This window comes from Cladophialophora yegresii (genome assembly GCF_000585515.1).
Source record: "Cladophialophora yegresii CBS 114405 chromosome Unknown aczIN-supercont1.3, whole genome shotgun sequence".
Lineage (NCBI taxonomy): Eukaryota > Fungi > Ascomycota > Eurotiomycetes > Chaetothyriales > Herpotrichiellaceae > Cladophialophora > Cladophialophora yegresii.
Genome location: NW_006913047.1, coordinates 15,324 through 37,367, shown reverse-complemented (window position 1 = coordinate 37,367; position 22,044 = coordinate 15,324). Strand labels below are relative to the sequence as shown.

General features: G+C 53.3%; 10 protein-coding genes across 10 annotated transcripts; 5 read left to right on the top strand and 5 right to left on the bottom strand.

The window, feature by feature from the left end:
* Positions 1–2,333: 2,333 nt before the first annotated feature.
* Positions 2,334–2,894, top strand: A1O7_03709 (uncharacterized protein; the record flags this gene model as incomplete). Its single annotated transcript, XM_007757726.1, has 1 exon — positions 2,334–2,894. The coding sequence occupies one exon, from the start codon at positions 2,334–2,336 to the stop codon at positions 2,892–2,894; it is 561 nt and encodes a 186-aa protein (XP_007755916.1).
* Positions 2,895–3,422: 528 nt separating this feature from the next.
* A1O7_03708 (uncharacterized protein) lies at positions 3,423–5,543 on the top strand (the record flags this gene model as incomplete). The annotated part of the gene is made up of 6 exons (XM_007757725.1): positions 3,423–3,858; positions 3,909–4,264; positions 4,373–4,398; positions 4,447–4,531; positions 4,579–4,617; positions 4,662–5,543. 6 exons carry the CDS (start codon positions 3,423–3,425, stop codon positions 5,541–5,543), a joined length of 1,824 nt encoding a protein of 607 aa, XP_007755915.1.
* Positions 5,544–6,089: 546 nt separating this feature from the next.
* Positions 6,090–6,845, bottom strand: A1O7_03707 (uncharacterized protein; the record flags this gene model as incomplete). Its single annotated transcript, XM_007757724.1, has 1 exon — positions 6,090–6,845. The coding sequence occupies one exon, from the start codon at positions 6,843–6,845 to the stop codon at positions 6,090–6,092; it is 756 nt and encodes a 251-aa protein (XP_007755914.1).
* A 649-nt stretch (positions 6,846–7,494) lies between these two features.
* Positions 7,495–11,814, bottom strand: A1O7_03706 (uncharacterized protein; the record flags this gene model as incomplete). The annotated part of the gene is made up of 6 exons (XM_007757723.1): positions 7,495–10,406; positions 10,556–10,642; positions 10,692–10,792; positions 10,840–10,905; positions 10,958–11,424; positions 11,506–11,814. The coding sequence occupies 6 exons, from the start codon at positions 11,812–11,814 to the stop codon at positions 7,495–7,497; spliced, it is 3,942 nt and encodes a 1,313-aa protein (XP_007755913.1).
* A 709-nt stretch (positions 11,815–12,523) lies between these two features.
* Positions 12,524–13,476, bottom strand: A1O7_03705 (methylglutaconyl-CoA hydratase; the record flags this gene model as incomplete). The annotated part of the gene is made up of 2 exons (XM_007757722.1): positions 12,524–13,094; positions 13,142–13,476. The coding sequence occupies 2 exons, from the start codon at positions 13,474–13,476 to the stop codon at positions 12,524–12,526; spliced, it is 906 nt and encodes a 301-aa protein (XP_007755912.1).
* A 311-nt stretch (positions 13,477–13,787) lies between these two features.
* On the top strand, positions 13,788–14,207 carry A1O7_03704 (uncharacterized protein; the record flags this gene model as incomplete). Its single annotated transcript, XM_007757721.1, has 1 exon — positions 13,788–14,207. The coding sequence occupies exon 1, from the start codon at positions 13,794–13,796 to the stop codon at positions 14,205–14,207; it is 414 nt and encodes a 137-aa protein (XP_007755911.1). The 5' UTR covers positions 13,788–13,793.
* A 426-nt stretch (positions 14,208–14,633) lies between these two features.
* On the top strand, positions 14,634–15,033 carry A1O7_03703 (uncharacterized protein; the record flags this gene model as incomplete). Its single annotated transcript, XM_007757720.1, has 2 exons — positions 14,634–14,823; positions 14,876–15,033. The coding sequence occupies 2 exons, from the start codon at positions 14,634–14,636 to the stop codon at positions 15,031–15,033; spliced, it is 348 nt and encodes a 115-aa protein (XP_007755910.1).
* A 133-nt stretch (positions 15,034–15,166) lies between these two features.
* On the bottom strand, positions 15,167–15,934 carry A1O7_03702 (uncharacterized protein; the record flags this gene model as incomplete). Its single annotated transcript, XM_007757719.1, has 1 exon — positions 15,167–15,934. The coding sequence occupies one exon, from the start codon at positions 15,932–15,934 to the stop codon at positions 15,167–15,169; it is 768 nt and encodes a 255-aa protein (XP_007755909.1).
* A 307-nt stretch (positions 15,935–16,241) lies between these two features.
* On the top strand, positions 16,242–16,883 carry A1O7_03701 (uncharacterized protein; the record flags this gene model as incomplete). Its single annotated transcript, XM_007757718.1, has 1 exon — positions 16,242–16,883. One exon carries the CDS (start codon positions 16,242–16,244, stop codon positions 16,881–16,883), a length of 642 nt encoding a protein of 213 aa, XP_007755908.1.
* Positions 16,884–17,362: 479 nt separating this feature from the next.
* Positions 17,363–20,062, bottom strand: A1O7_03700 (uncharacterized protein; the record flags this gene model as incomplete). The annotated part of the gene is made up of 1 exon (XM_007757717.1): positions 17,363–20,062. The coding sequence occupies one exon, from the start codon at positions 20,060–20,062 to the stop codon at positions 17,363–17,365; it is 2,700 nt and encodes an 899-aa protein (XP_007755907.1).
* Positions 20,063–22,044: the final 1,982 nt, after the last annotated feature.

Here is a 22,044-nt window from a genome sequence, read left to right as displayed (position 1 = left end):
AATTTTCGCCAACATCTTGCGCAGTCTCCTTCTCCTACTTCCCATCGTGCTCTTATGGGCGAGGAAAGGTGAGCCTGCCATCTTCCAATTTCCTCGTTCATACCTGTGAACGTAGCAAGGCTGCAGCAGTAGCACGTTGGAGCTCGCAGAGTATTTATGTATCCGATTGTTGTGTTTGTGGCGTCTTCTTTGCGGCGAGTCGGTGATTTCCGACGTTCGCGCCAGCGCTAAATATCTCGTCGGTACCTCGTGGTTAGCCATCCATGCCTTTTACAGTTGCCAGCACGTTCACTGTTCCTCACTCAACTCCTGATCTTCGCTCCTCACACTTCAACGAGTCGCCCAACCATGGCACAAAGGCCACCCCGGCGTGGGGCAGTGTGTGCCTCTCTGCATCTCCCACGCAGATGATACCTCCACCACCATCGTCGGTCTTCTCAGATCCATCGCGCCAGCATACCTGCAAACGAAACACTGTTCGGCTACATCCGTAGTGGCCGCCATCCCGGACTCAGGTTCTGGTCCTTCAAGTGGGCGCGCAAGAGACCGAGCCGTGTCCTCTCACACGAGCCACAATGAAGTCGCTAGGAGCGATGTCACTTCCTTCACACTGACCTATGATATGAGATGGTGAGCATGGTATGACCAGGCGCAGTTGAAGCAACGGCTGAGTCTAATGTCTCGGCAAGCTGTATGAAGAGGGGTTGCCAGAGGGCGATGGCTGCAGAGACATCACAGGGCATTGGGTTCTCTATGGTGGGGATATCTTTGTCTCGTTGGCAATACAACTATGAGGTCGGAGAAATCACAACCAAGAGGAGCTGTCATCATGCTTTACCAACCTTCAGATGCTGTCAACCCCTCAACGAAACGGACACCCTCCGGCCACTTGACCGGGACGGACGAGAAGATGGCAAGCCCTCGCCGCCGATTAGACGTGCAGTCTGAGGGTAATGCTCCCCAACGCTAGGGCTGCCGATCGAGCCAGCTCCCTTGAAATCGCGGACCTTCAGCACAACTGCCTCTTGCTCTCTACTGGCATCAAGCAATGAGCGCCAAAGCCCCGTTAGGCGATTTTGTCATCCTCCAACGATATCTGGGGAGCTACCACTACCTGAAGTTCAAAACCCGGAGATGGTCCAACAAGCAAGCGTCAAAAGGCCATACCAACTCACAACACGACCCAATGGTTCAGCTGATGCTCTTGGTCTCGCAAATACGAACCCTCGACCAGTAACTGTTTGATCAAGATGCTCCGAGATCTCAGCTCGCCTATCACGAGAGACGCGGGGTAGCCAATTCAGCTGCAAGCTCCTGGAGCACGTTTAACAAGCCACTCGTCTTGTGCCTGCTCGCCATCCTAGCTCTGTCATATTTCGCCTTGCGAGCGCTGTTGTCGTATCTGGGAGAGAAGCAGGACAATATGCTCGAAGTATACTGTGATCCTTGCACCGTCACAGCCACAAAGTGTTGGCTGGCTTGGACATCTTGGGCTACCCCTATCATTTCAACAAAGTGCATTACTTCACTGCGCAACAAGAGTCCCGAATGTCTCAAGATCAATCCTCATGGCACGGTGCCCGCAGCCGTAGATGGCGACTTGAAGATTACGGAGAGCAACGCAATTCTCCAGTATGCGACAGATGACAGTGGTTCGATTACCCGAGGGATTCAAAGCAGCACTGTACCATTAACCGATGGCTGCTCTGGGAGACGTCGGTGTGGTTTCCCAGCTGCTGCGTCTACTTGGTCGAGTTCGTCGTCAAGCCACTCCTGCAGGCCGAGCCTTACCAGTCCGTCATCGACGGCGAAGCTCCCAAATGGCACAAACATGCCGGAATCCTCGACGAACAACTGTCGAAGACAAAGTGGCTCCCGGGTGATAGTCTAACCATCGCTGATATCGCCATTGCTGCGCCGATGTACCTGTATGAAGCTCAACGACTTCCACTCGATAAATATCCCAATCTGAATCGCTGGATGACGGATCAGATTGAGAAGATTCTTGAGTGGCAGAAGACTTAAGAGGCCGTCAACAAGGCATTGCAGCAAGGTAAGGCCGCTAGCACCAACGCCACGGCCGGAACTGTCCGCGCTAATTTCATCTACACGAAGGACGTTGAGAAGCGGACCGAACTCTACTTATACGGCACCGACGCTGCTGAGGATATCCATGAGCCTGGAGACGATCCACACGAGATGGAAGTCAAGGACGGCTGGTATCGAGCTGATTCATTTTCCATTGACAGGGAAGCTTCTCTTTGCACCATTTCAAGACTGAGTTTACCGACTGGGAGAACGAGGACGTGGTCAGAGAGCAGTTATACCCTGAGATGGTCGAATTCTTGAAAAGCTCAACTGGCGCAAAACGCGTCCTTGTGTTTGACCATAGCATCCGAACCAAGAAGAACGAAGCGAAGAAGCTTACCCAGGAAACGAACACTTCTCAACGAGCTCCTGTGATGTTGGTGCACTGTGATTACACTGAGGAGTCCGGTCCTCTTCGAGTACGCCAGCTTTTGAAAGATGAGGCCGAGGATCTTCTCTCACGCTGCGTTGCATTCTTCAACGTCTGGAAGCCTGTCAAGACTGTCGAAGAACGACTACTGGCAATGTTCGACGTCACCTCTTCTCCAAAGGACGACTTCTTCAAGCTTTATCTGCACTACATGAACCGTGTTGGCGAGAACTACCTGTTGAAATACTCGCCGGATCACAAGTGGTGGTATTTTCCGCGCATGGCCCCGGAGCAAGTCATTGTTCTCAAGACATACGGGTCCGAAACCGATGGTCGCGCTAGGTTTGTGGGGCATAGTGCGTTTAAAGATCCAGCGTCGTCGCCGAATGCTCCACCACGAGAGAGTATTGAGATCCGGACAATGGCTTTCTTCTGACGTACCGCAACTTCCTGGCAGTCATTGAAATCCGATGCACGACAGAATAGTGCATAATCCCTACACTCTATCAATTACCACACGGTCTTTATTTCTTTTTCTCCTTGGATTGCAGCCTCCTTGGCACTTCTAGCCCTCGTGCCGTCCAATTGCAGGACCGCGAACCTCGGTTGTTTGGTACGGTTGGCTTCGAGTCTTTGTGATCTAGATTCACAGACTTGGGTTTCCTCAAAGCTTAGTGGCGGGGTCGGTCTCGCATGTGAAACCTCACGCTCGACATGTTAAGGGAGAATCACCATTGGCAGCCAATGCATGGCTGTCAAAACGGGATGCTCGGCTCTCTCCACACGTTGGGGTAAACGGGTCCGGGGTAGACCTGCACAGTGACAGCCGAGACAGCCTCGTGAAAGAGCTGGTGGCTGTGACCTCCACATTCCGAGCAAATATAAAGATTCAATTTCATCGTACTCTCTGCGGTGGACCCGAAAACAGAGCCGCGACTCTAGCTCATCAATCCGCCTGTCCATGATGTCGACGTCTGCAACTTCACCGTCCACCCCACCGGTGTACCCTGCCGCGTACTCTGGAATACCAGAAAGGCTGTTGCACAAGGCCGTGCGGGAGAAGTCAAGACTATGGGAGAATCAGTCGAAAGAGTTTCAGACTCCTAGGAAGAGAGGATTAGCTGTTCCTGCCGGCATTGGCCGTACGGAGTTCGTGAAGGCTCTCGACGAATTGTCGCAGAGTCTTGGGAAAGACCATGTCGTGCTGAATGATCAGCCTCTTGAAGACGGGTGGTATATGGAACATCCCAACACGCACGACGCCTTCATGATTATGGATGAAGAAGAGACAGTCTCATCTGCATGTGTCTATCCTGGGAGCGTTCCCGAGGTCCAACTCGTCGTTGCGTGGGCAAACAAGCACCTCGTTCCTCTTTACCCTATTTCGATGGGAAGAAACTGTACGCACAGCCTCTGCCGTTGACAGATGATGCATTGACTTCCTGAGCAGTGGGCTACGGTGGCGCGGCCCCACGAGTCCGCGGGTCAGTCATTGTCGACATGGGCAAGCGGATGAACAAGATCTTGGACATCAATCCCGATGATTGTACCTGCTTGGTCGAGCCAGGGGTCTCATTCTACGCGTTGTACGAAGAAATCCAGAAACGAGGCTACAAGATCTGGGTGGACACACCTGATCTCGGTGGTGGCTCAATCATTGGCAACACGCTGGAGCACGGAGTCGGCTACACGCCCTACGGAGATCATTGGGGTGCTCATTCAGGTCTGGAGGTCGTCTTACCCACAGGCGAATTGTTTCGAACCGGGATGGGAGCTCTACCTGGTAGTGATGCGTGGCAGACCTTTGTGAGTTGTGCCTCGCCTCCAACGCTATGCAACAAAAGGGACACCGTCCTCGCCCTGCCTCAGTCCACACTTCTTCTTTCACCAGTACAGATACTAACGGTCATATAGCCCTATGGGTTCGGGCCGGTCTCGGAGTATGTTGCTTCCCCTGAGTCCTTTCGTGTGCTGAAATAGCTGCGTAGCGGAATCTTCTCTCAGTCAAATTTTGGCATCGTCACCAAGATGGGAATGGCATTGATGCCTGATCCCGGTGGTTGCGAGACCTTTGTAAGTGTCTGATTACCTGGGCGTCCACTGAGAGCTGATTGAGATAGCTGTACACCTTTCAACACGAAGACGACCTGCTTCTATTGGTATGTCTAATGACTGAAGCCAGACTCCTGCTGATTGTCGGAAGGTTGACACTGTGCGGCCATTGAGAATCGCGAATATCCTTGAGAATGTGGCGCAGATCAGACACGCGACCATCGAAATAGCTGTATCTGGGAAACGTCGCACAGAATTCTACGACGGTACTGGACCGATACCTGCGGAAGTCCTCCAGGGCCATCTTGAGAAGACACCTATTGGCAGATGTAACTGGGTCTACTACGGCACGCAATATGGCCCGGAGAAAATTCGCAAGTACAAATTGGATATCATCCACCAGGAGTTCATGAAGATCCCCGGCGCGAAGAGGATTGATCCGCAATCCCTGCCCAAAGACCACTACTTCTGGTCACGAGCCAAGATCGCGGGCGGCCAGCCGGACTTCGAAGAGCTTTCTTATCTCAACTGGGTGCCAAATGGTGGACATCTGGGCTTCAGTCCCGTGTCGCCGACTCGAGGGTCGGATGTCCTCAAATTGTGGAAGATAGCCAAGGAGAGACACGATCAGTACGGTATTGACCTCTTCATGACCTTCTGCGTCGGTCTGAGGGAGCTGCACATGATCAATCTTGTTGTCTACGACCGTGGAAGTCCCGAACGGAGAAAGGCTGTTGAGAAATGCATGCGTTCCATGATCGATGATGCGGCAAAATCGGGGTACGGAGAATACCGGACGCATTTGCTCTTCCAGGACCAAGTCGCTCGGACATACAACTGGAACGACAACGCTCTCATGAAGTTCAACGAGAAGTTAAAGGACGCTCTTGACCCGAATGGCATTCTTGCTCCTGGAAGATGTGGTATCTGGCCAGAGCGGTATCGTGGCAGAGGCTGGGAGATTGGAAAGGATGGGAGGGAGACTTCAGAAGGACAAGGAGTCCGACCTCCGGCAGGCAGTACGAGATTGTGAAAAAGTCGCCGTGGATCGGATTGAAGGTCGTATTCCTTGCATCAGGCTGCAGTACAGAGCACTAGATTGACCGTAGCTGGTTGGTATCAAGAAGTGTTCTGAGCATACTTGGTGCCTGCTAAACTGGATTGCAAGCCATTGTCCTGAGGCCAACGGTGCTCCCGCCAACACACATCACGATATGAACGCTCCTTGACCATCTGATTGTATGCGGCAGCTCTTCCGTGCTCCTTACGATCACCCTAAGATTCGCCTATGACACCGCATGCTGTTCGCTGCTTTCCCTACATCACTTGACGAGGGAACGTGACCCAAAGCACCACCTCCTTTGCCCCTCAGAGAGTTATGGCTGTCTTGCTGTTGGACACCTGACTTCGGTCCGCTTTTCCCTTACCGATGGGAGGATCGGGTGCGTGAAATTACAGTTGAAAGAGGATCTTGAGCGGGTGATTGCGCGGCGGAGAAAGCAGGGTTAACCTGTCCAATTGCGAGGGCTCGCGATTGCGGCATATGCCTCCTGAAGGAAGGATCTGGCCTTTGACTCCCTCAGACGCCGTACTCATCAGCGAGCTCGATCCAAGCATCCACTATTTTGTCCACGTCGCTCTTTTTGATGGGAATCCGATGCGGGCCATCCCATTCAATCAGAGTTGTCGTCCCCGGAGCACAGTAGTTCCCCACCAGCTTCCGATGGAGATGGAGACCTTCATCCTTCAGCCCGTGCACATGTAGCGTCGGGATCCGCAGTTTCATGTCCGGTCTCTCAAGGATACTGTCAGTATCCGCGGCATCAGGAAGCCCTCCGGCCGATTGCATCCATGGGAACTCCTCTGCCTCCTCACTCAAGCTAACTAGCGGCGCTCTTCCGGCGAGGATGACGGCGTACTTCCAGGGGCCGTCCTTGCCGCTGACCTGCTGCTCGTAAAGCATGCTTGCTGCCAGTTTCGCGCCCTGGCTAAATCCCAGCGTTGCCACCCACTCCCCCGTGCCCTCGTCACTTTCCATACATCGCTCAACGGTGTACTCAAGCTCATATTGGCATGCGCCTGGATCGATCTCCGGATGCTCCGGTGTCCATCGAAACCACCGTCTAAAGGGGCCCCAGTCCGAGTAGACCGGGTGGACGCCAACCCCTTCGTCACAGTAAAACGGAGCATCGACAAAGACAAAGCGATATCGATTCTTCAGCCTGTCATGATTGAGAAATGCTCGAAACTGGGCCTTGAAGATGGCAGCATTGACGCCGCCTCCGTGGATGCAGAGAACGCGCGGAAGATGGAAGGTCGGGTCTGCAGAAGCCATGGTCTTGCGGGCTGAAGTGTTCGACTAATTCGAGACTTCGTGATAGTAGGGTTTCAGTAAGTTCCGGACTGAGCCCATGAGGCCAAGGATAGATGTCTTCTCTCTGGAGATGGAGTAGCTGATCCACCCATGAGCTAACCGAAAGTTTGCTGACAGGTTTGGATGATTAAGGCCGGATACCTGAGGCTCCAAAAATAGCTTCCACCAAGGGCAGAGCGATTGCTCTGATTGATTATCTTGACGACTCAAATTCTGTTTTGCAGCATGCCAGGAAGCATTTGCGGCCTAATCACATGAATTGAACTTGCCATTGTACAGCCAGCGACATGCGTCGTTGTCTTCGGAACCACAAAACAGGCTCGAATCAGGCGCTGCACTGTAACTTTGCGTTGATATGCTCGGTCGTTGAAAACGAAAGGGTCCCTCCTACGACCACCTTACGAACCGAACGGATGGGCGATCGCATGTGCAAGGCGGAATGTGCATATGCGATCGTCGGCTCTAAGACCGACAGATGGTAGGGCAGACAATGATTTCCACGCATAGCTGCGTTGTCCATGTTACTGGCCACAAGTCTTACGCAGAAAGAGACTGGACCAACCCACCAGCCGCTACAGGAGAATCAGAACGATGACGCTTTTCCACATCTTCAATGTCTACCCTGTCGCTCTGCTCTTCCAACCCTGCCATCGGCACTGTGTTCCCGAGCAAGAGATACTCGAGCTCGTGCCTGATCAAGCTCCACTGGTGACATATTCCCGAATTGAACACTGCTTCCAAATCTTTCATGATATCTTTCAAAGATATCTCCTTCATCAAGAGCTATACCTGATGCAGGCGGAGAAATGGTGGCAAGCTCACCAATGCCAGCCAGCGCGTCCTCCCATGAATTGGCCGCTACCACATCAATCGACGCTAGGCCAGGTCTGCTGTAGAGGTAAGGCTCCCGTATCTGGGGAGACGTGCCCAACGACGCCGACCCAGGTACTGCTGGAGGAGCTGTCGCAAGTGATACGTTGGATTCTCGAGATGAGTCGCGTGACATGGGCTGCGAGGTGTATCCAGAAGGGACAGGTCTTATTATGATGGGGACTGATCTAGAGTAGAAGTCGGCGGCTGGGGAAGACTGGTTCTCGTCAGCCGGGATGATTGGAATTGTCCTCGTTGCTGCCTGGTTGTTCAAAGCAGTTTGTATCAGCCGAGGCGATGATGAGGGATGACGACTGTGCCTCCGAGGAATCTCTGCGTCAGTGGGCAAAGATTGCACAGGCTGGAACTCTGCGGCTAAGGGCGATAGTTTTTGATTGGGGGATTTGACTGAAAGCGGTTGACGATTCTCTTCTGATGCCGGCTTGCCGCGCTGCGAACGAGTTGGCGACTTGATCCTTCCCCCTCTCAAAGGAGGGGGACTGGCTCGGTGTATTGCGGCAAGAGCACCAGAAGCTTCGGAACCAGTCGATGTTGGTCTTGTCGTCCGATCGTCGCTCCCACTTGTAACAGATGAGGCTCGCGATCGGGCTTGTGCCTGTTCCTGGGATAGCGAAGGCGGTACAGCTATGGCTTTCCACTCCCCAAGATCCTTAGGCTTCTTGGCCTGTGAGGGGTGTCCCTGGAACAATGCATGGAGTACCGATGATCGACGAGCAGTATTAAGGCTGACTTCAGACGGTCCAGTTGTGGATACCTCGGAATTGCTCGGACGTCGACTTGCAACCGTGCCAGGAACAAGCACTCTGGAGTTGCCCATTCCAGATTGCGACCAACGCTCCGTCCAACTCTCCTCGGAACAAACATCATCGATGTCGACGCCGAGATGCATCTCAGTAGGTGACTCTGTCTGATTGTCGGCGTGTTCTGGAGTCCACGTAGACGTCCGCGTCAAGCCACTGCTCGTAGTTGTAGGGCTATCCGAGGACGTGCTATCTGCTCGCTCAAAAACAGAAAACTGGACTTGGTGGTTGAGGGTATCGATGGACTGAGAAGGTGATTGGCTTTTGATCTCTTGCTTGATTGCTCGAATTGTTTCATGTAGGTTGTGGCGTGTTTTGCGCAGGACTGGAGATGCATCGGCTGAAGATTTGGGGAAGTGTGACCACAACCGCGCAGCTTGGGTCTCGTATTCGCGATAGTCGCGGACGAGTCCTCTCCCTTCAGTGCTCTTGATCTTGCCTTTTGCGACTGCATAAGAGTGAGTTAGGATTTTTGTGGCAACACAAAGCCAACCCCAATATTGTGCTGGTTGATCCGCATATCGGAACCTCAGCTCGTCTCGGAAGACGCTTTGCACAACGGTGTGTATGCGGAGTATGTCGATGCTGTAGGTGACTGACTGGGAAGAGGATTCATCTAATCGGCTGTCTGGATGAACCCCAACCATATGTTCCAGGCTGCTGGAGTCATGCAGGAGCAGTTGTGGTTCACGCCGATCCGACTCCACGGTGCTGATAGTCGCAGCTCTTCGGGGCCCGGTCTCTGTTGAGGAACCCTTGTTCGATGAAGTGACAGTGTATTCGAGCAGAGTTCGCTCGACGAGCCCGTATCTGATTAGAACAGCGATGGTGTTGTCCAACTCCTTCTTCATGCTTCCGATACTTTCGATTGAGCGAATCTCGATGCCAAACTCCTGCAATGCTGGCTGCCCAAAGCGAATAAGGGCGACTGGGATAACGTGCGCAAAGAAACTAAGCACTGTGACAAGGTTCACAGCTTCAGGATGTGAATGTTCTCTTAATGCTCCGAGGATGTCGAGATATGGCTCTGCAAGACGATGATCTGAAGTTCCAGGACTGAACTTCTCCAAAGATAACCCACGGGCGATCAAGGCATGTGCTGCAGCATGAACAGCCAGTGGCAGGCATTCGTAGTGTTTGACCAACTGCAATGCTTTCTTGGCCTGAGTCTCAGTTGGCGATCTGATATCGAGGTTCTTGTACAACAAGGCACACGCATCATGCTGTGACAATGGGAAGACCTTGACACCAGCAGGATTGAGTAGTCTCTGGCGCTTGGCCAATGTGCGGTCGACGGATGTGTAGATGATGTTGCCTCCCGTGCGATCCGGTACGAAAGAAGCGAGGGCCCCGATATCATCGTCATTGTCTGTCGCAATTCCATCAAACACAAGGAGCCATCCCTCCCGTGCTTCGAACCATTTCCGCACTGCACCCACAAACTTTGACGACTCGTCCCATGCAGGGTCCCGAGGTGGCTCGTCCCCGTATATCGCGACAGCCTGGGCGATTTCCCAGAAGCCCTTTGACCTTGATTCTTCCGTTTTGCAGTCGACCCAGAAGCAACCAGCCGGATAATCGTTACGATGCCGCCATAAATGTTCACGAGCGATCTGACTCTTCCCACAACCCGGTGGGCCCCACAACAACACTGCGCATGTTCCCAGTGCTCGTCTTTTCGGATTCGCAAGCTTTTGTGCTAGCTGGTCCATCTCTAGTTGGAAACCGAGGAAGATGGAATTGCGACGGAAGCCCACAGGGCCGACAACAAGGGAGGAAGACGATAGTGATACAGATTGGTCGATCTTTCGTATTGAGCTCGCGGAATCTCCTGTGACCCAGCATGAGTCAGCGTCAATGAGCTACATTCTTGTCACTGACCAGGTGATCAATGCGGTGCAGTGATGAGATCGTCCTCAAGTTCTTCGACCTCATAGTGAGGCGAAGTTGAGGTCGAGATCTGTCGGGGGGGAGGCGCACCCATCGGGTTGGACTGGACCGTTTGTTGGGCTCCCGGTATTGGAGTTGCTGTGCCCGAAATGCCTGCGTTTGGCTGAAATATGCTATCTGAGGAATTCTCAGTATTCTCGGATGGACGTATCGTCAGCGAACTCACCTCCCAGCAATTCTCTCGCAGCCACTTGCCTTTCGAAACCGGCCATCTGTTTCTCTTGATCCCAGCGAGAGCGGATGAGTGATTGTGCATCGGTGGCATATCTGAAGCCTTGTCAGCTTGGTGCATTAAAGCCTGGGGGTTCGTATACCTTTGAATGGCTTCTGCCACCACGTCGTATCCCGGGCTGGACTCGTCCTCAAACTTGCACATATGGCTACAAAGGGGTCAGAAACTGAATGTACTGCGGAGATGGCAGAACGCCCTACCTGTGATCCTTTTCAATGCCCATCCGCTCGACGCCTTCAATGACTGGGGCCGCAGAGTCCTCTTCTACTACAAAGGCCAAGGTACCTTTCAAATCTGTTGGTTTCGACTCATGGAAGAAATAAATGTGATAACGTCCAATGACCTCGATGAAGAGCCTATTGATATTCTGAAGAGTTTCGTTGTTGGACTGCAATGCTTGTACCAGCTGGGGAGAGGTATCGAAGAACTTCTTCGGAAGTGCCACAGCACAGATCTTTTCGAGCAAGGAACCCCATTTCGCCAGGTCAGAGCCATTGTGCGGAGTACCAAGGAAGAGGATGCCGTAGGTGGAAACGTAGATCGACCTTAGCCTTTCCGTATGTTGGTGGGGTCGTATGCTTTGGCAGTAGATCAGACATCGTTTGACGACGAGACCCCCGAGGGAATGGGCGACGAAGATGATCGGGCGCTCGAAAGCTTTTCTCAGCTGCTTGCCGTCAGTGTTCATGCAGGAGCTCCCACAAAAGGATCGCCTCAGCGACAGTGTCGGGTCATGTCCCACACTTACCGACCTATTAGCAACCAATCGACTGGCGAGATGCTCTGCATGGTTATGTATCTTGTCCTTTGAAACCCCATCCGTGAACGCTGTGACATTCGCATCGTAGCCGTAGGTCAGGATTCGTGGTCTCTGCTCTTCGAGAGCCGCAGGAAGAAGGTCTGCTGGCCAGAAGACGTTGGGCTTTTTCGTCGACCATGTGTCGTGAGGGTGGCCATTCAACCCGTGCACGAACACGATGTCGACCACTGGATCGGTTGCGCAGTAGACTTCGGTGAGGCCATACTGGACGATCTGCTTCCCAGCAGGAGTGCTCATCGTCCAAAGACTGCGCTTGCCGATGAAGCACAGTATTCAGGTCGAGTTAGACGGACCATGTAATAGAAGATTAAGCAGACCGGATACCATACGGGAACAGCACAACAGAAGCACAAATGACTTTTGGAGGATACTCCAGCAAGCTCACCGTTGCATAAGTTAGGGAGCGGCCTCCATCAAAGGCGGCCTCAAGCCAGGAGTCATAGTCGCCATAAATTGGAAGGGAGGGCGCAGGTGACTTGGTAGCCTGATGATTGGAGACATGGATGCGACATGCCCAAACCTCAGACAAGGCGAGGTTGACCGGGCCAGGAAAGGAAAGCAGCCTGCCTGCCTTGGCTTCAGTTTGGCTTCAAATCCGCCCGAGATCGCCTAATACTAAGCCGAACCTGGGGTTTCTCGCTCGTCATATTCGGGCCACTTTGTGGGGAACGCAGCCTCAGGGGGCCGGATTGCTTCAGTCAATGGGCTATACAGTACGAGTACTCCGTAATGCAAAGGGGCAAGTCATTCAAAACTTGAGGTGTACTGTTTCTAGAGGTGATAAAAATTCTACAGCGTTCAGACGACTCTGTAACTTAGGTCGACCGCGTCTCCGTCACGAGGTCGGAGGTCTTCCTTCCTACAGTTGTGCCTTGGCGAGGTCACATGGACAAGAGATATCGGATTTCCAAACAGCCAGGCAGCATCGTCTGCTGATCTTGATGCCTCACCTACCTTTGAAGGCTGGCTTCCTCTTCTCTGCAAATGCTTTGAGCGCCTCTATTCGATCCTCCGTCTTCAAGATGACCTCGTACGCCTCATTCTCGGCGGCCTCGCCCCGTTGCCATCCATTGACCGCTCGCATGGCCTGTGTGAGGGCAATCGGTCCTCCTTCGCAAATGTCATTGGCGAGCTGTACACTGGCATCGAGCACTTTCTGTCGGGCTTTCCCTTCTTCCTTGGATTCTTCTGGAGTGACCTCTACCAGTCTGTTACACAGTCCCAGGAAATATGCTTCCGCGCCGCCTACACGACGTCCGGTGAGGATGAGGTCCCGTGCTCGATTGACGCCAATCAATGCTGGTAATCTGTACGTTCCTCCTGCTCCTGGAATGATTGCGAGCTTGGTCTCGGGTTGGCCGACGATCGCGGACGATCCAAAGACTCGGAAAGTTGTGCAAAGTCCCAATTCCAAGCCTCCACCCAGCGCGGCAGACGAGATGGCCGATATGGTAGGAATTGGGAGGTTCGAAAGATTGGTAAAGGTGTTTCGTACGTCGCTCAAGAATTCCCTTGTTCTGTGAAGTCGTGAGAGGAGTGTGCGGTGTACTTGCGAGATACATACTCTTCCTGTGTCATGCCTTTCCTCTCTCTCAAGTCTGCTCCTGCGCAAAAGGCCTTGTCCGTATGTGATGCGATTATCAGAGCCCTTGTAGATCCTGCACCCCCTTCTGCCTGTACTTCCTCGACATGGCGCTTGAGATCGGTGACAAGTCTGCGGGAGAGGGCATTTCGAGCTTCGGGTCTGTCGAGAAGGAGGATGCGGATATTGCCAGAGTGTGGAGCGGGTTGATACTTGACTTTGATCGGTGACGGTTCAGCGGCGGAGGCGAACGTGCGGTATCGATATCGAGGAGGCCGTTGAGCTCTCCATGTTTGCCATGCCGGGAAAGTCCTCATTTTTGCTTAACGGTGAAGCTTACTGTGTACAGTACAACAGTACATCCTGAAGGGAAGGGAACTGTTTTGCGGAGAACCGACCGAGGCTGCGGGGAGCAACCCTGTCGTTTCCAGATGCAAGGCCAGCCTAGCTCGCATCTCTGCTTTCTTGGCTGACGTAGTACCGACGGACAAGACCATACCACTTGAGATGCGTGCAGGTGGGAGTGACAATCGTCGAGCATGCCTCGATTGCTCCCAAGTACGATCGAATCGAGGGCCATCACAAACTTGTTCAGCAAGCACCAACGTCCGAGACTCACGAGATGGATCATAGCATGCTTCAGGACACAATACTTGCGCTCGAGCACTCGACATGGCGAGCTTTGATGCATTCTGGTGGTGATCTGCTGCCCTTCCTCAGCCGCGACTGTATCATGCTTTTCCCGCTGGGCCTGAAAATTTCCGCCAAAACGGAGCCGAATCTCGAAGATGTGATGAAGAGCGATGCTTTTGTGCCGTGGAGGAGGTACAGAATCAGCGATGTCGAAGTCACGATGTTGGGGTCAGAAGCAGCTTTGATCAGTTATCGAGTCAAGGCGACCAGGCAGCATGTCACAGAAGACGACGATACGAGGCAGGACGAGTTCAAAGCATTGATATCGAGTACCTGGAGGAAGGATCCAGAGGCAGGGAGGTTCCTGATGTGTTTCCACCAGCAAACCCCTTACGAGGAGGATTTGGATCTTTGAGAAAATCTGTGGATGTGCTGGTGCTAGTACTGGTGCCGGTTTGGCAGATTATTGCTCGATATGGGGCCTGTCCTGAAGCAGGTGTTATCTTGTCTTCGCCTGGCCGTCGGCTTGCTTGCATGTGATTTTGTACTGCACAGTGACATCAGCCTCGGCTGGGTCTGAAGGTGCCCGGAAGGCAACGCCGAACAAATAAGTGGTTATTTTCTTTCCCACATGTGGGGAAAGCGAACGGGCGCACCATGACGTCGTGGTGGAGGCTGGATTGGGGCGCGATCAACACTGGCTTCCAAGCTTCCACTCCTCCTTCAAATTGACTTCATTTCTCCTCAATCTCAACTCCCACCCACGCAAGCTCTAATCGACAACACATAACAGCCCTACCAAACCATTCAACCTTCGGTCATTCAGACACCAGCCATCACAATGTCTTTCCTCTACAAGGCCACACCTATCCTCCGCACCACAGTCCGAACCTCCACTCTCCGTTCATCACCTCGTCTCCTGTCTACCACCGTGTCACAGCAAAAATCTGCAACCGACTCTGTCAAGGATGGCTTGAAGTCAGTCGACCGAGCAGTGTCAGACGTTGCTGTTGCTGGTATCGACAAAGGAGGTACGATCTGTGACTCTTGAGCTTATCGCTCATAGCTGACGTCAAACTGCAGTTGAGCTCAAAGACAAAGCGTCCGAGGTCGTTGGTATGGAGACCAAGAAAGCCGAGGGAACTGCATCACAAGTGTCCGGCGAGGCCAAAGGGAAGGCCGCCGAGATCTCGGGACAAGCCAAGGGCAAGGCGGAGGAGATCAAGGGAAAGATGTCATGAAACATGCACTAGGCGGTCGTTAGACTCATTCAATTCATGGTACTCGTACTGGGATAAAAGCTGGCGTTCGACTGTACATTAATCATCCACGAGAGCACGAGCCAGAAGTATGTACAACATGAAAGCAGCAAAGTCACCAGGTTTCTCTCCCTGCATCTTTGAGATTTGGGGCGGGCTGCAAAATAGGATTGGCAAAGTGATTCCGGTATATCTCTTCCTCTTTCTCCTTCAAGCCATATTTTGACGGGTCGCGTTTCTCCAGGAAATGCTTGACCCTTCCCGTGCTCTTAATCTCATTCTCTTCGAAGTGGTCCTTCCTCGATGCAAGGAACCGGCCAGTTTCTTCTGTGAATGCCTGGGCCCGCTCTTCGATTGACCCCGTAAATTGTCCCGCTCTTGTTGCCATAAGAACCCCAGAGAGAACCGCAAGGAGGATAACGATGGATGCAAAGGCGTTCGGATGGAGGTAGGTTTCGTACGGTCGTCTACCGGGTGGGTCGTGCCGCCGATACCATCTTTCCCAATCTTCCCAGGTAGCGTTCTGAAATATGGAGGAATCATCGTCTGGACCAAAGCCGTATCGCTTCCCTTCCGGATTTGTGAAGCCACGCGAATGGCGATCGGCTGTTCTTGTTGTTCCCCAGCCCGCTCCAGATGCATCGTAGGCTCTCCGCTTGACCGGATCCGAGAGAATTTCGTGTGCTTGTACAATCAACCTGTATCTTTCTAATCTTTCCACAGCAGTGAGTCCATCTTCGGAGTTGTAGCCGTTCCTGTCTGGGTGGTAGATCTTGACCAGTTCGTAGAACTTGTGCTTCGTATATATGGCATGCTTTTCTAATGCGAAAATCTCGTAGGGCGACGGACTGGAAGAGCCGTTCCGTCGACATGGCCAGTTCATATTGTCTCGAAAGTCACTTTCACGGCTAGATGCGTATGTCCGTCTGAATCGCAGGTCCCGTCTTAGCCGCTCCTGCGAGGAGGGCTGACCACAAAAGCAGCATTGCCATGTACTGTAAGCTGCTGGCAATTTTGCCTTCTTCAGCAATGTCGACGGCATGGTAGTGACGGTCAGAAGTGGTCAGGCGAGCAAGTTGGGAGGGGTTGAAGTCGTGGATGTCATCGCTTCCGGACTAACTGGAAGGTTTGCCGACTTCACATATTATCCAGAAGGTAGTAAGTCGTTCAAGATTGACAATCTGCAAACCATGTCGCGATCACGATCACCACGTCGGCGCGAGCCACGCAGAGAACAACGGAGGTCACGAAGTCCAGAGCGGCGAAGATCTCGATCACCGCGGACCAAACGCCCACTTCCTTCGCAAGTTGACGCCTTCAAAGGCACCAGTGGCAGTCCTGCGCCCCAAAAGCAGAAACCGAACTGGCGTCCGTCCGGCCTTCTGGCTGCAGCTTCGAATACGGTGTCTACCTCTGCTGGTGCCATTGTCCTGAAATACCATGAGCCGCCTGAAGCTCGAAAGCCAGCTTCTTCGAAACCATGGAGACTCTACGTATTCAAGGGTGAAGACATTATCGACGAACTAGATTTGTATCTGCAATCTTGCTGGCTCTTTGGAAGAGAGGTGTCTGTTTGCGATTATGCTCTCGAACATCCGAGCTGCTCAAAGCAACATGCGGTCATCCAGTTCCGATACATCGAGAAGCGAAACGAGTTCGGGGACAAAGTTGGGAAGGTGAAACCATATGTGATTGACCTGGAGAGCGCCAATGGGACAACGGTCAACAATGAGAAGATGCCAGGGGGGAGATATGTCGAGTTGAGAGACAAGGATGTGATCAAGTTTGGACATTCAACCAGGGAATATGTCTTGCAGTTGCCACCTGGGTGAGCCCGAGGGCGTAAACATGCGGGTGCCACTACACAATCCATAGCCACCTTTTCCACAAGGCATGCTTTACCTCCACCAGACACGTGGTGCCCAAATCAAACCGGAGCAAGCGCTGTATCGACACTTGTCAAAATCAGAAGCCTGCTGTCCATGGTAATGACTTACTAGGGTTGCCAGGAGGGGAATGGGAGGTCTGGGTCATGGCAGCCACGAAGATCGAACCTGGCACGACCGAACATTTTGGCTTGCTGAAAGTCAGTATTGACATTGAGCCGCAGGATTGAAGACCTACAGTAAACATGGACGACACACCACTTTGAGATTCCTCTTGGCCTGTCTGGATGCAACAGTTGATAGCCGACACCGCGTAGAGGTGGGAATCCTTCGTCAGCCGCTGGACAATCCCCACCCACCGCCCCTTGGATTGTCCGCATTAGATCGACACCTTCATGCTACTGAAGCACCGTCGACAGAAGAGATCATCTCGGTATTACCACGACGCTGGCGGTTTGCCACTGATCCTTGTACTGTTTGGTCTCTCCCATGTCCTCGAGTTGCTCGCTGGTGAAGTTGACGACAGGCGTATCAACTCCTTGCCGCTGCTCTTGTTCCATCGCTAGACGCATCCGAAGCTCGCGACAACGAATGGCAAACTTGCGCGAGTAGGCCAGGCGAGGAATGAGACAACCTCTCACATCACGCGCGGGCAGATGCGCACCGAGAAGCGTCTCCACGACTTCCGAGTCCTTGCCGGCCACGGCTTCAAGGACGTGCCCAATTCCCTTTTCTCCTTTGGGAAAGGCACACGCACGGGTCTGCGCGTACTTCTTCTCGGCGTCGTCAAAGGACTTGAAAATAAGGCCTCGCTGATGCTCCCAGCTGACCAGGGTCGCATTGATGCTTCCATCTTTGATGGAACACGCTCTGGCCCAGAGCGACCGGGAGTGCTCATCCCATGTTCGCTCATAGTCGTCGCAGATCTTTCGCACGTCTGCGGGGCGATATTTGGTGACTTCAAGTGGACGCTTGAAGAGCTCCAGCGCTTTGACGACATCTGCCTTCTTCTCTGAGCTATAACGTCCGTGCTCGAGTTGCACGTCTGCATGGAGCTGCAGGACGGTGTGGTCGGCCCAATCCTGCATTTGGAGACCTGCAATCTCGTCTGAGAGGGGCTCAAGCTGAGGATTTCTTGACTCTGTAGCGGTGTATTCATCCCCCACTTCAATGTCAGACCATTGGACTTTGTTGTCCCAGCTGAAGTCTTTCCAACCAAAGTTCTCGACATCAACCATTCTCTCGCGAGTCGTCTCGCAGGCTTCGTCGATGAGGCGCGTCTTTTCGGAACGAATCCACGCGTCCAAGCAAGACGGAAGAGTCCAGTCTTTGGAGGGTGTCCAGAAGGGGATGTACATTTTGTACACTTCCCAAGCAGTCGCCAGAACCTGACGGACACTGGCTCGAATGGCTTGATTCTGGGCAGCGGAAGCCAGCAACGCCTTGTCATTGGCGAACTTTCCTTTGAGTGTGCCAAGGTAGCGCGCGTGAGACGGCTCCAAGCATTTGCGCGTTGCCTCCTCGAACTCGGGCCGGAACCACTGCAACGAGTCATTGCGGTACCCAGGTGAAGGGAGGCCGACAGAGACATTGTTCAAGCCTCCGAATCCGGCGTCAGCGGATTTCGAACCTCGATTGACGAGGGTGAAGCCCTGGCCGTCGACAGTCTGAGGCTTCTTCACCTGCTTTTGGCCGTCGTCAGACTTGGAGGACTTTTCTCCAGCCTCAGTGGGCGCCTTCTTCAAAGGTCGCCGTGGATCCCCGTGCTTCTTGGCATCGAAGGGCAGTCTCCCCTTCGCTCCTGACGCCATCCTGTAAGCGTTCTCCAGAGACCAGGTGAGGTTGAAGTTGTTGTCCAGGAGACCACAGGTGAGGCCATCCTTGAACCGGTCACTGAGAGGAGGGTTCCCGGACGGGGGGCGGCGATTCCGTGGCTCGTAATAATACGCAGGCAATGGCTGCCTGGGGTGCTGGGACGGCCACGGTCGTGCGTATCTTTGCAGTGCGGACGGGAGCGGTGGATTCGAGGGATGGTCTCGATATTCGCCGTACCCGCAATCAGCTACCACATGGTCTTTTCTGCCGCATTTCGTGCATTTACCCGTACCGCTGCCTTTGCGGCGCCAGACTTCGAGCATTTGCCTACACACGAAGCAGTCCCCTTCTGGATGGAAGCCGCCACACGCACACCTATGGTTGCCAAAGCGTTTCTGCCGCGAATGGCCCTCCTTCTGTGAGCCGAACTCGTAGAAATCGAATGGCCAAACATCCGGATTGTCAGGAGTACATTCTGGTAACTGCTGCTTGGTATTATTCGACAGCTCCACAGCAGCAGCAGTCTTTTGTGCCGCAGCGCTGTAGCTCTCGCCGCTTGGTTGTGGACGAGGGATAAAGCAAGGCGCTGGACCATCTTCGTGGGATGCTTCTGCATCTTCATCATACCTTACGAACGGGTCGTGGATGTACGTCTTCGATAGAGCAGCAAGTTGTCGAGCAAAATCCTCAGGAAGAGGTTTCGCTTTCGAAACCGAACGCTTTTCTCCACCACTGGCGGGTGTCTGAGCCGCCAAAGTCTGTTGGACGACATTGCCCTGGGACGAAGAACGTCGACTTTGAATTTTCGCAAGTGCGTTGGCAGCCGCTACTCTGTATTGCTCTTCTGCTGCGGCTGATTGTGCAGCCCGCTTTGCTCTGAGCTCCGCAAGCAGGGCGTAACTCCGGGCGAACGGGTCTTCCTCCTTTGAGTCGAGCTGCACCAGCCTCGTGGGCTCGGGACGGTTGGTCGAAACTTCGGACGCAACTTTGTCCTTCGTAGGAATGGGGCCTGGGACGACAGTCCGCTGAGGCTGGTCTTCTATGCGAACATCAGGCTCAAGCCTGGGGGCTTGCACGAGCGGCTGGGGGAGCTTATCGCGCGGCGCAGACTGAGCGCTATGCCATGACTCCAATGACTCCGAACTCTGTCGACGAGTTCGAGTAGGAACATATTCACTTTCGTGGATGCGTTCGAGTCCGGTGACCACGGACCGATTTGAGGGCGATGGAGCGGACTCCAAGCCGGCCGACGAGCTGCGATTGAGCACAGTCGACTGATCAATGTTCCCGCGAACGGGTGACTCGGGCATTTCAAAAAGCACATACGCGCATGATGTGCACGTCGGCGCTAATGCCTGCCGTTTCTTGCAGCCAGGACATCTGACCTCCATGATGGCGACCGATGTTGCTGATTGATGTGTTGGTGGAGCTGAGTGAGCAAGCTGCGGCCGAAGTTTTTGGATAATGTGTGGTAACAGAGCTCTGGCCCTCTGGGCGGTCAACGACTAGTGCGGTGAAGCATCGATTGTGCTTGAAGGAGTTCGTGACCGTGAAGGACTGCCGCACTCGCCGCCTGCGCCGTGCGTCAAAACCAGAGCCTTCAATTTCTTCTCCTCTTCCAACATTTTTCGTTTGATCTCCTACCACCGGCACCATCACCAGCGGCTGAAAGCTTCATTCGCTCAATCAAGATGGGACGACCAAAGTCCGGAAACCGTGCTTCCAAAGGCACCCAGTCCACTGGCACAGGCAAAAAGGAACAGAATATGAAAGGAGTTGACATTCCGTTCGCCGTGTTTTGCTGTTCTTCCCCGGCTACAGGCCAAAAGAAACAGAATCTTCTGCAAGGAGAGGGACCTTCCCGTGGTGCAGGGCTTAAGTAGCTGCTTTGACCCAGCAAACCTGACACTCTCCATGCGTTTTGCTTTTCGGGACTGCACTTTCTGATACTGCGGCTTCGCAAGACGCGATCTACTCTCAAGTTTCTCAAGCGCGACGCAGATGGGAATGAGTGGAGCACCGTTGCGAAGCTGGTCCAAGGACTTGCATGCTGACAACTGATGACTGATCATGGTACAGGCAACGCAAGCACAATTCCAAATGTTCTTCGCGATTCGAAAAGACTACCCGAATTCCACCGCATGCCCTCGAACTCACTACCTCTTACCCTGTCGTTTGCCGAGCTTAGAACGATAAAGCAAAGCCGAAGAGCCAGCGACTATACACTTGGTCGGCCTTTACATCTGTCCCCCAGGACTTGAGACAATATCTCGGCTGGAACATATTAACATTCTTCGAAAGCCTAGATCACGAACGTATTCTGACGGCGACTGCGAAGAGGAGTGGAATAAACTGCGCAGGCGTTGCCCATTAGGAGTGGCCCTGCAGGCAGGGGCTAACTGCGCCTGTTCGAGTTTTTCTACGGAAAGAGATGTTGCGAATGAAAACACAGCGGTATTGGAGCAGGGGAGCGTCAGCCAGACTCGACAGTGCAAAAGGTTGGTATACTTTCCTACGCTCTGGATGCAGGCAACACTTATTGAACGGGGCGTGCTTGATGATCTCCAGCTCGCTACAATCAATCAACATCTGCCGAGAACTGGAGCCTTTCTGAGGCTTGGAGTCGGGTCACTGAATTTGACAGGAACACAAATTTCGACCGCCGTAATGCAGTCTGCAGTAGGGGGCTATCATGATGTCGGGGAGCAGCCGAGGATCTATGGTGGCGTCGAGAGCCATTTCAGCAAGTTCGGGATGATTCCCATGTCCTGTGGCCAAGCCTCGGTGTGAATGCATTGCAGTTGGGGTACTCGATGAGATTTCCCCTGAGATGCATTGACAGTGACACAGCTGGCGAATTGTTTGGGGCTGTGTATTTCATCAGCTAGCATCGAAATCCGAACGACTCAGGAAGACTGGCCGGCTTCTCCAGCCTAACTGTGTTACTCTGCGGTCAGGTATGTACAATCCGGACTTCAACGACACCAGAGCCAGCTGCAGGGGAGCACAATCCCATCCCGCGCCGCTAGAAATTACCTGCCCAAATCTCGCTTATGTTTTGCCCAGCTCTTGCTTTCCGAATGCGAAGTCCTTCACATGACTCAACGGCGTCATCATTGAGCGTAGGAGGTACGTGTTTGTTCTGCTACCTCTGTTGTTTCACATCTATCTGGGGACAGGGCGATGCCCAGGACGATCAGCTTCGGTGTAGGAGCAAGTTGGAGCCCCAGGCTTAATGCCTGGAATTATGTTTAGATCCCATTGGTGAGTCAGTCATGCGGATGTCGCTTAC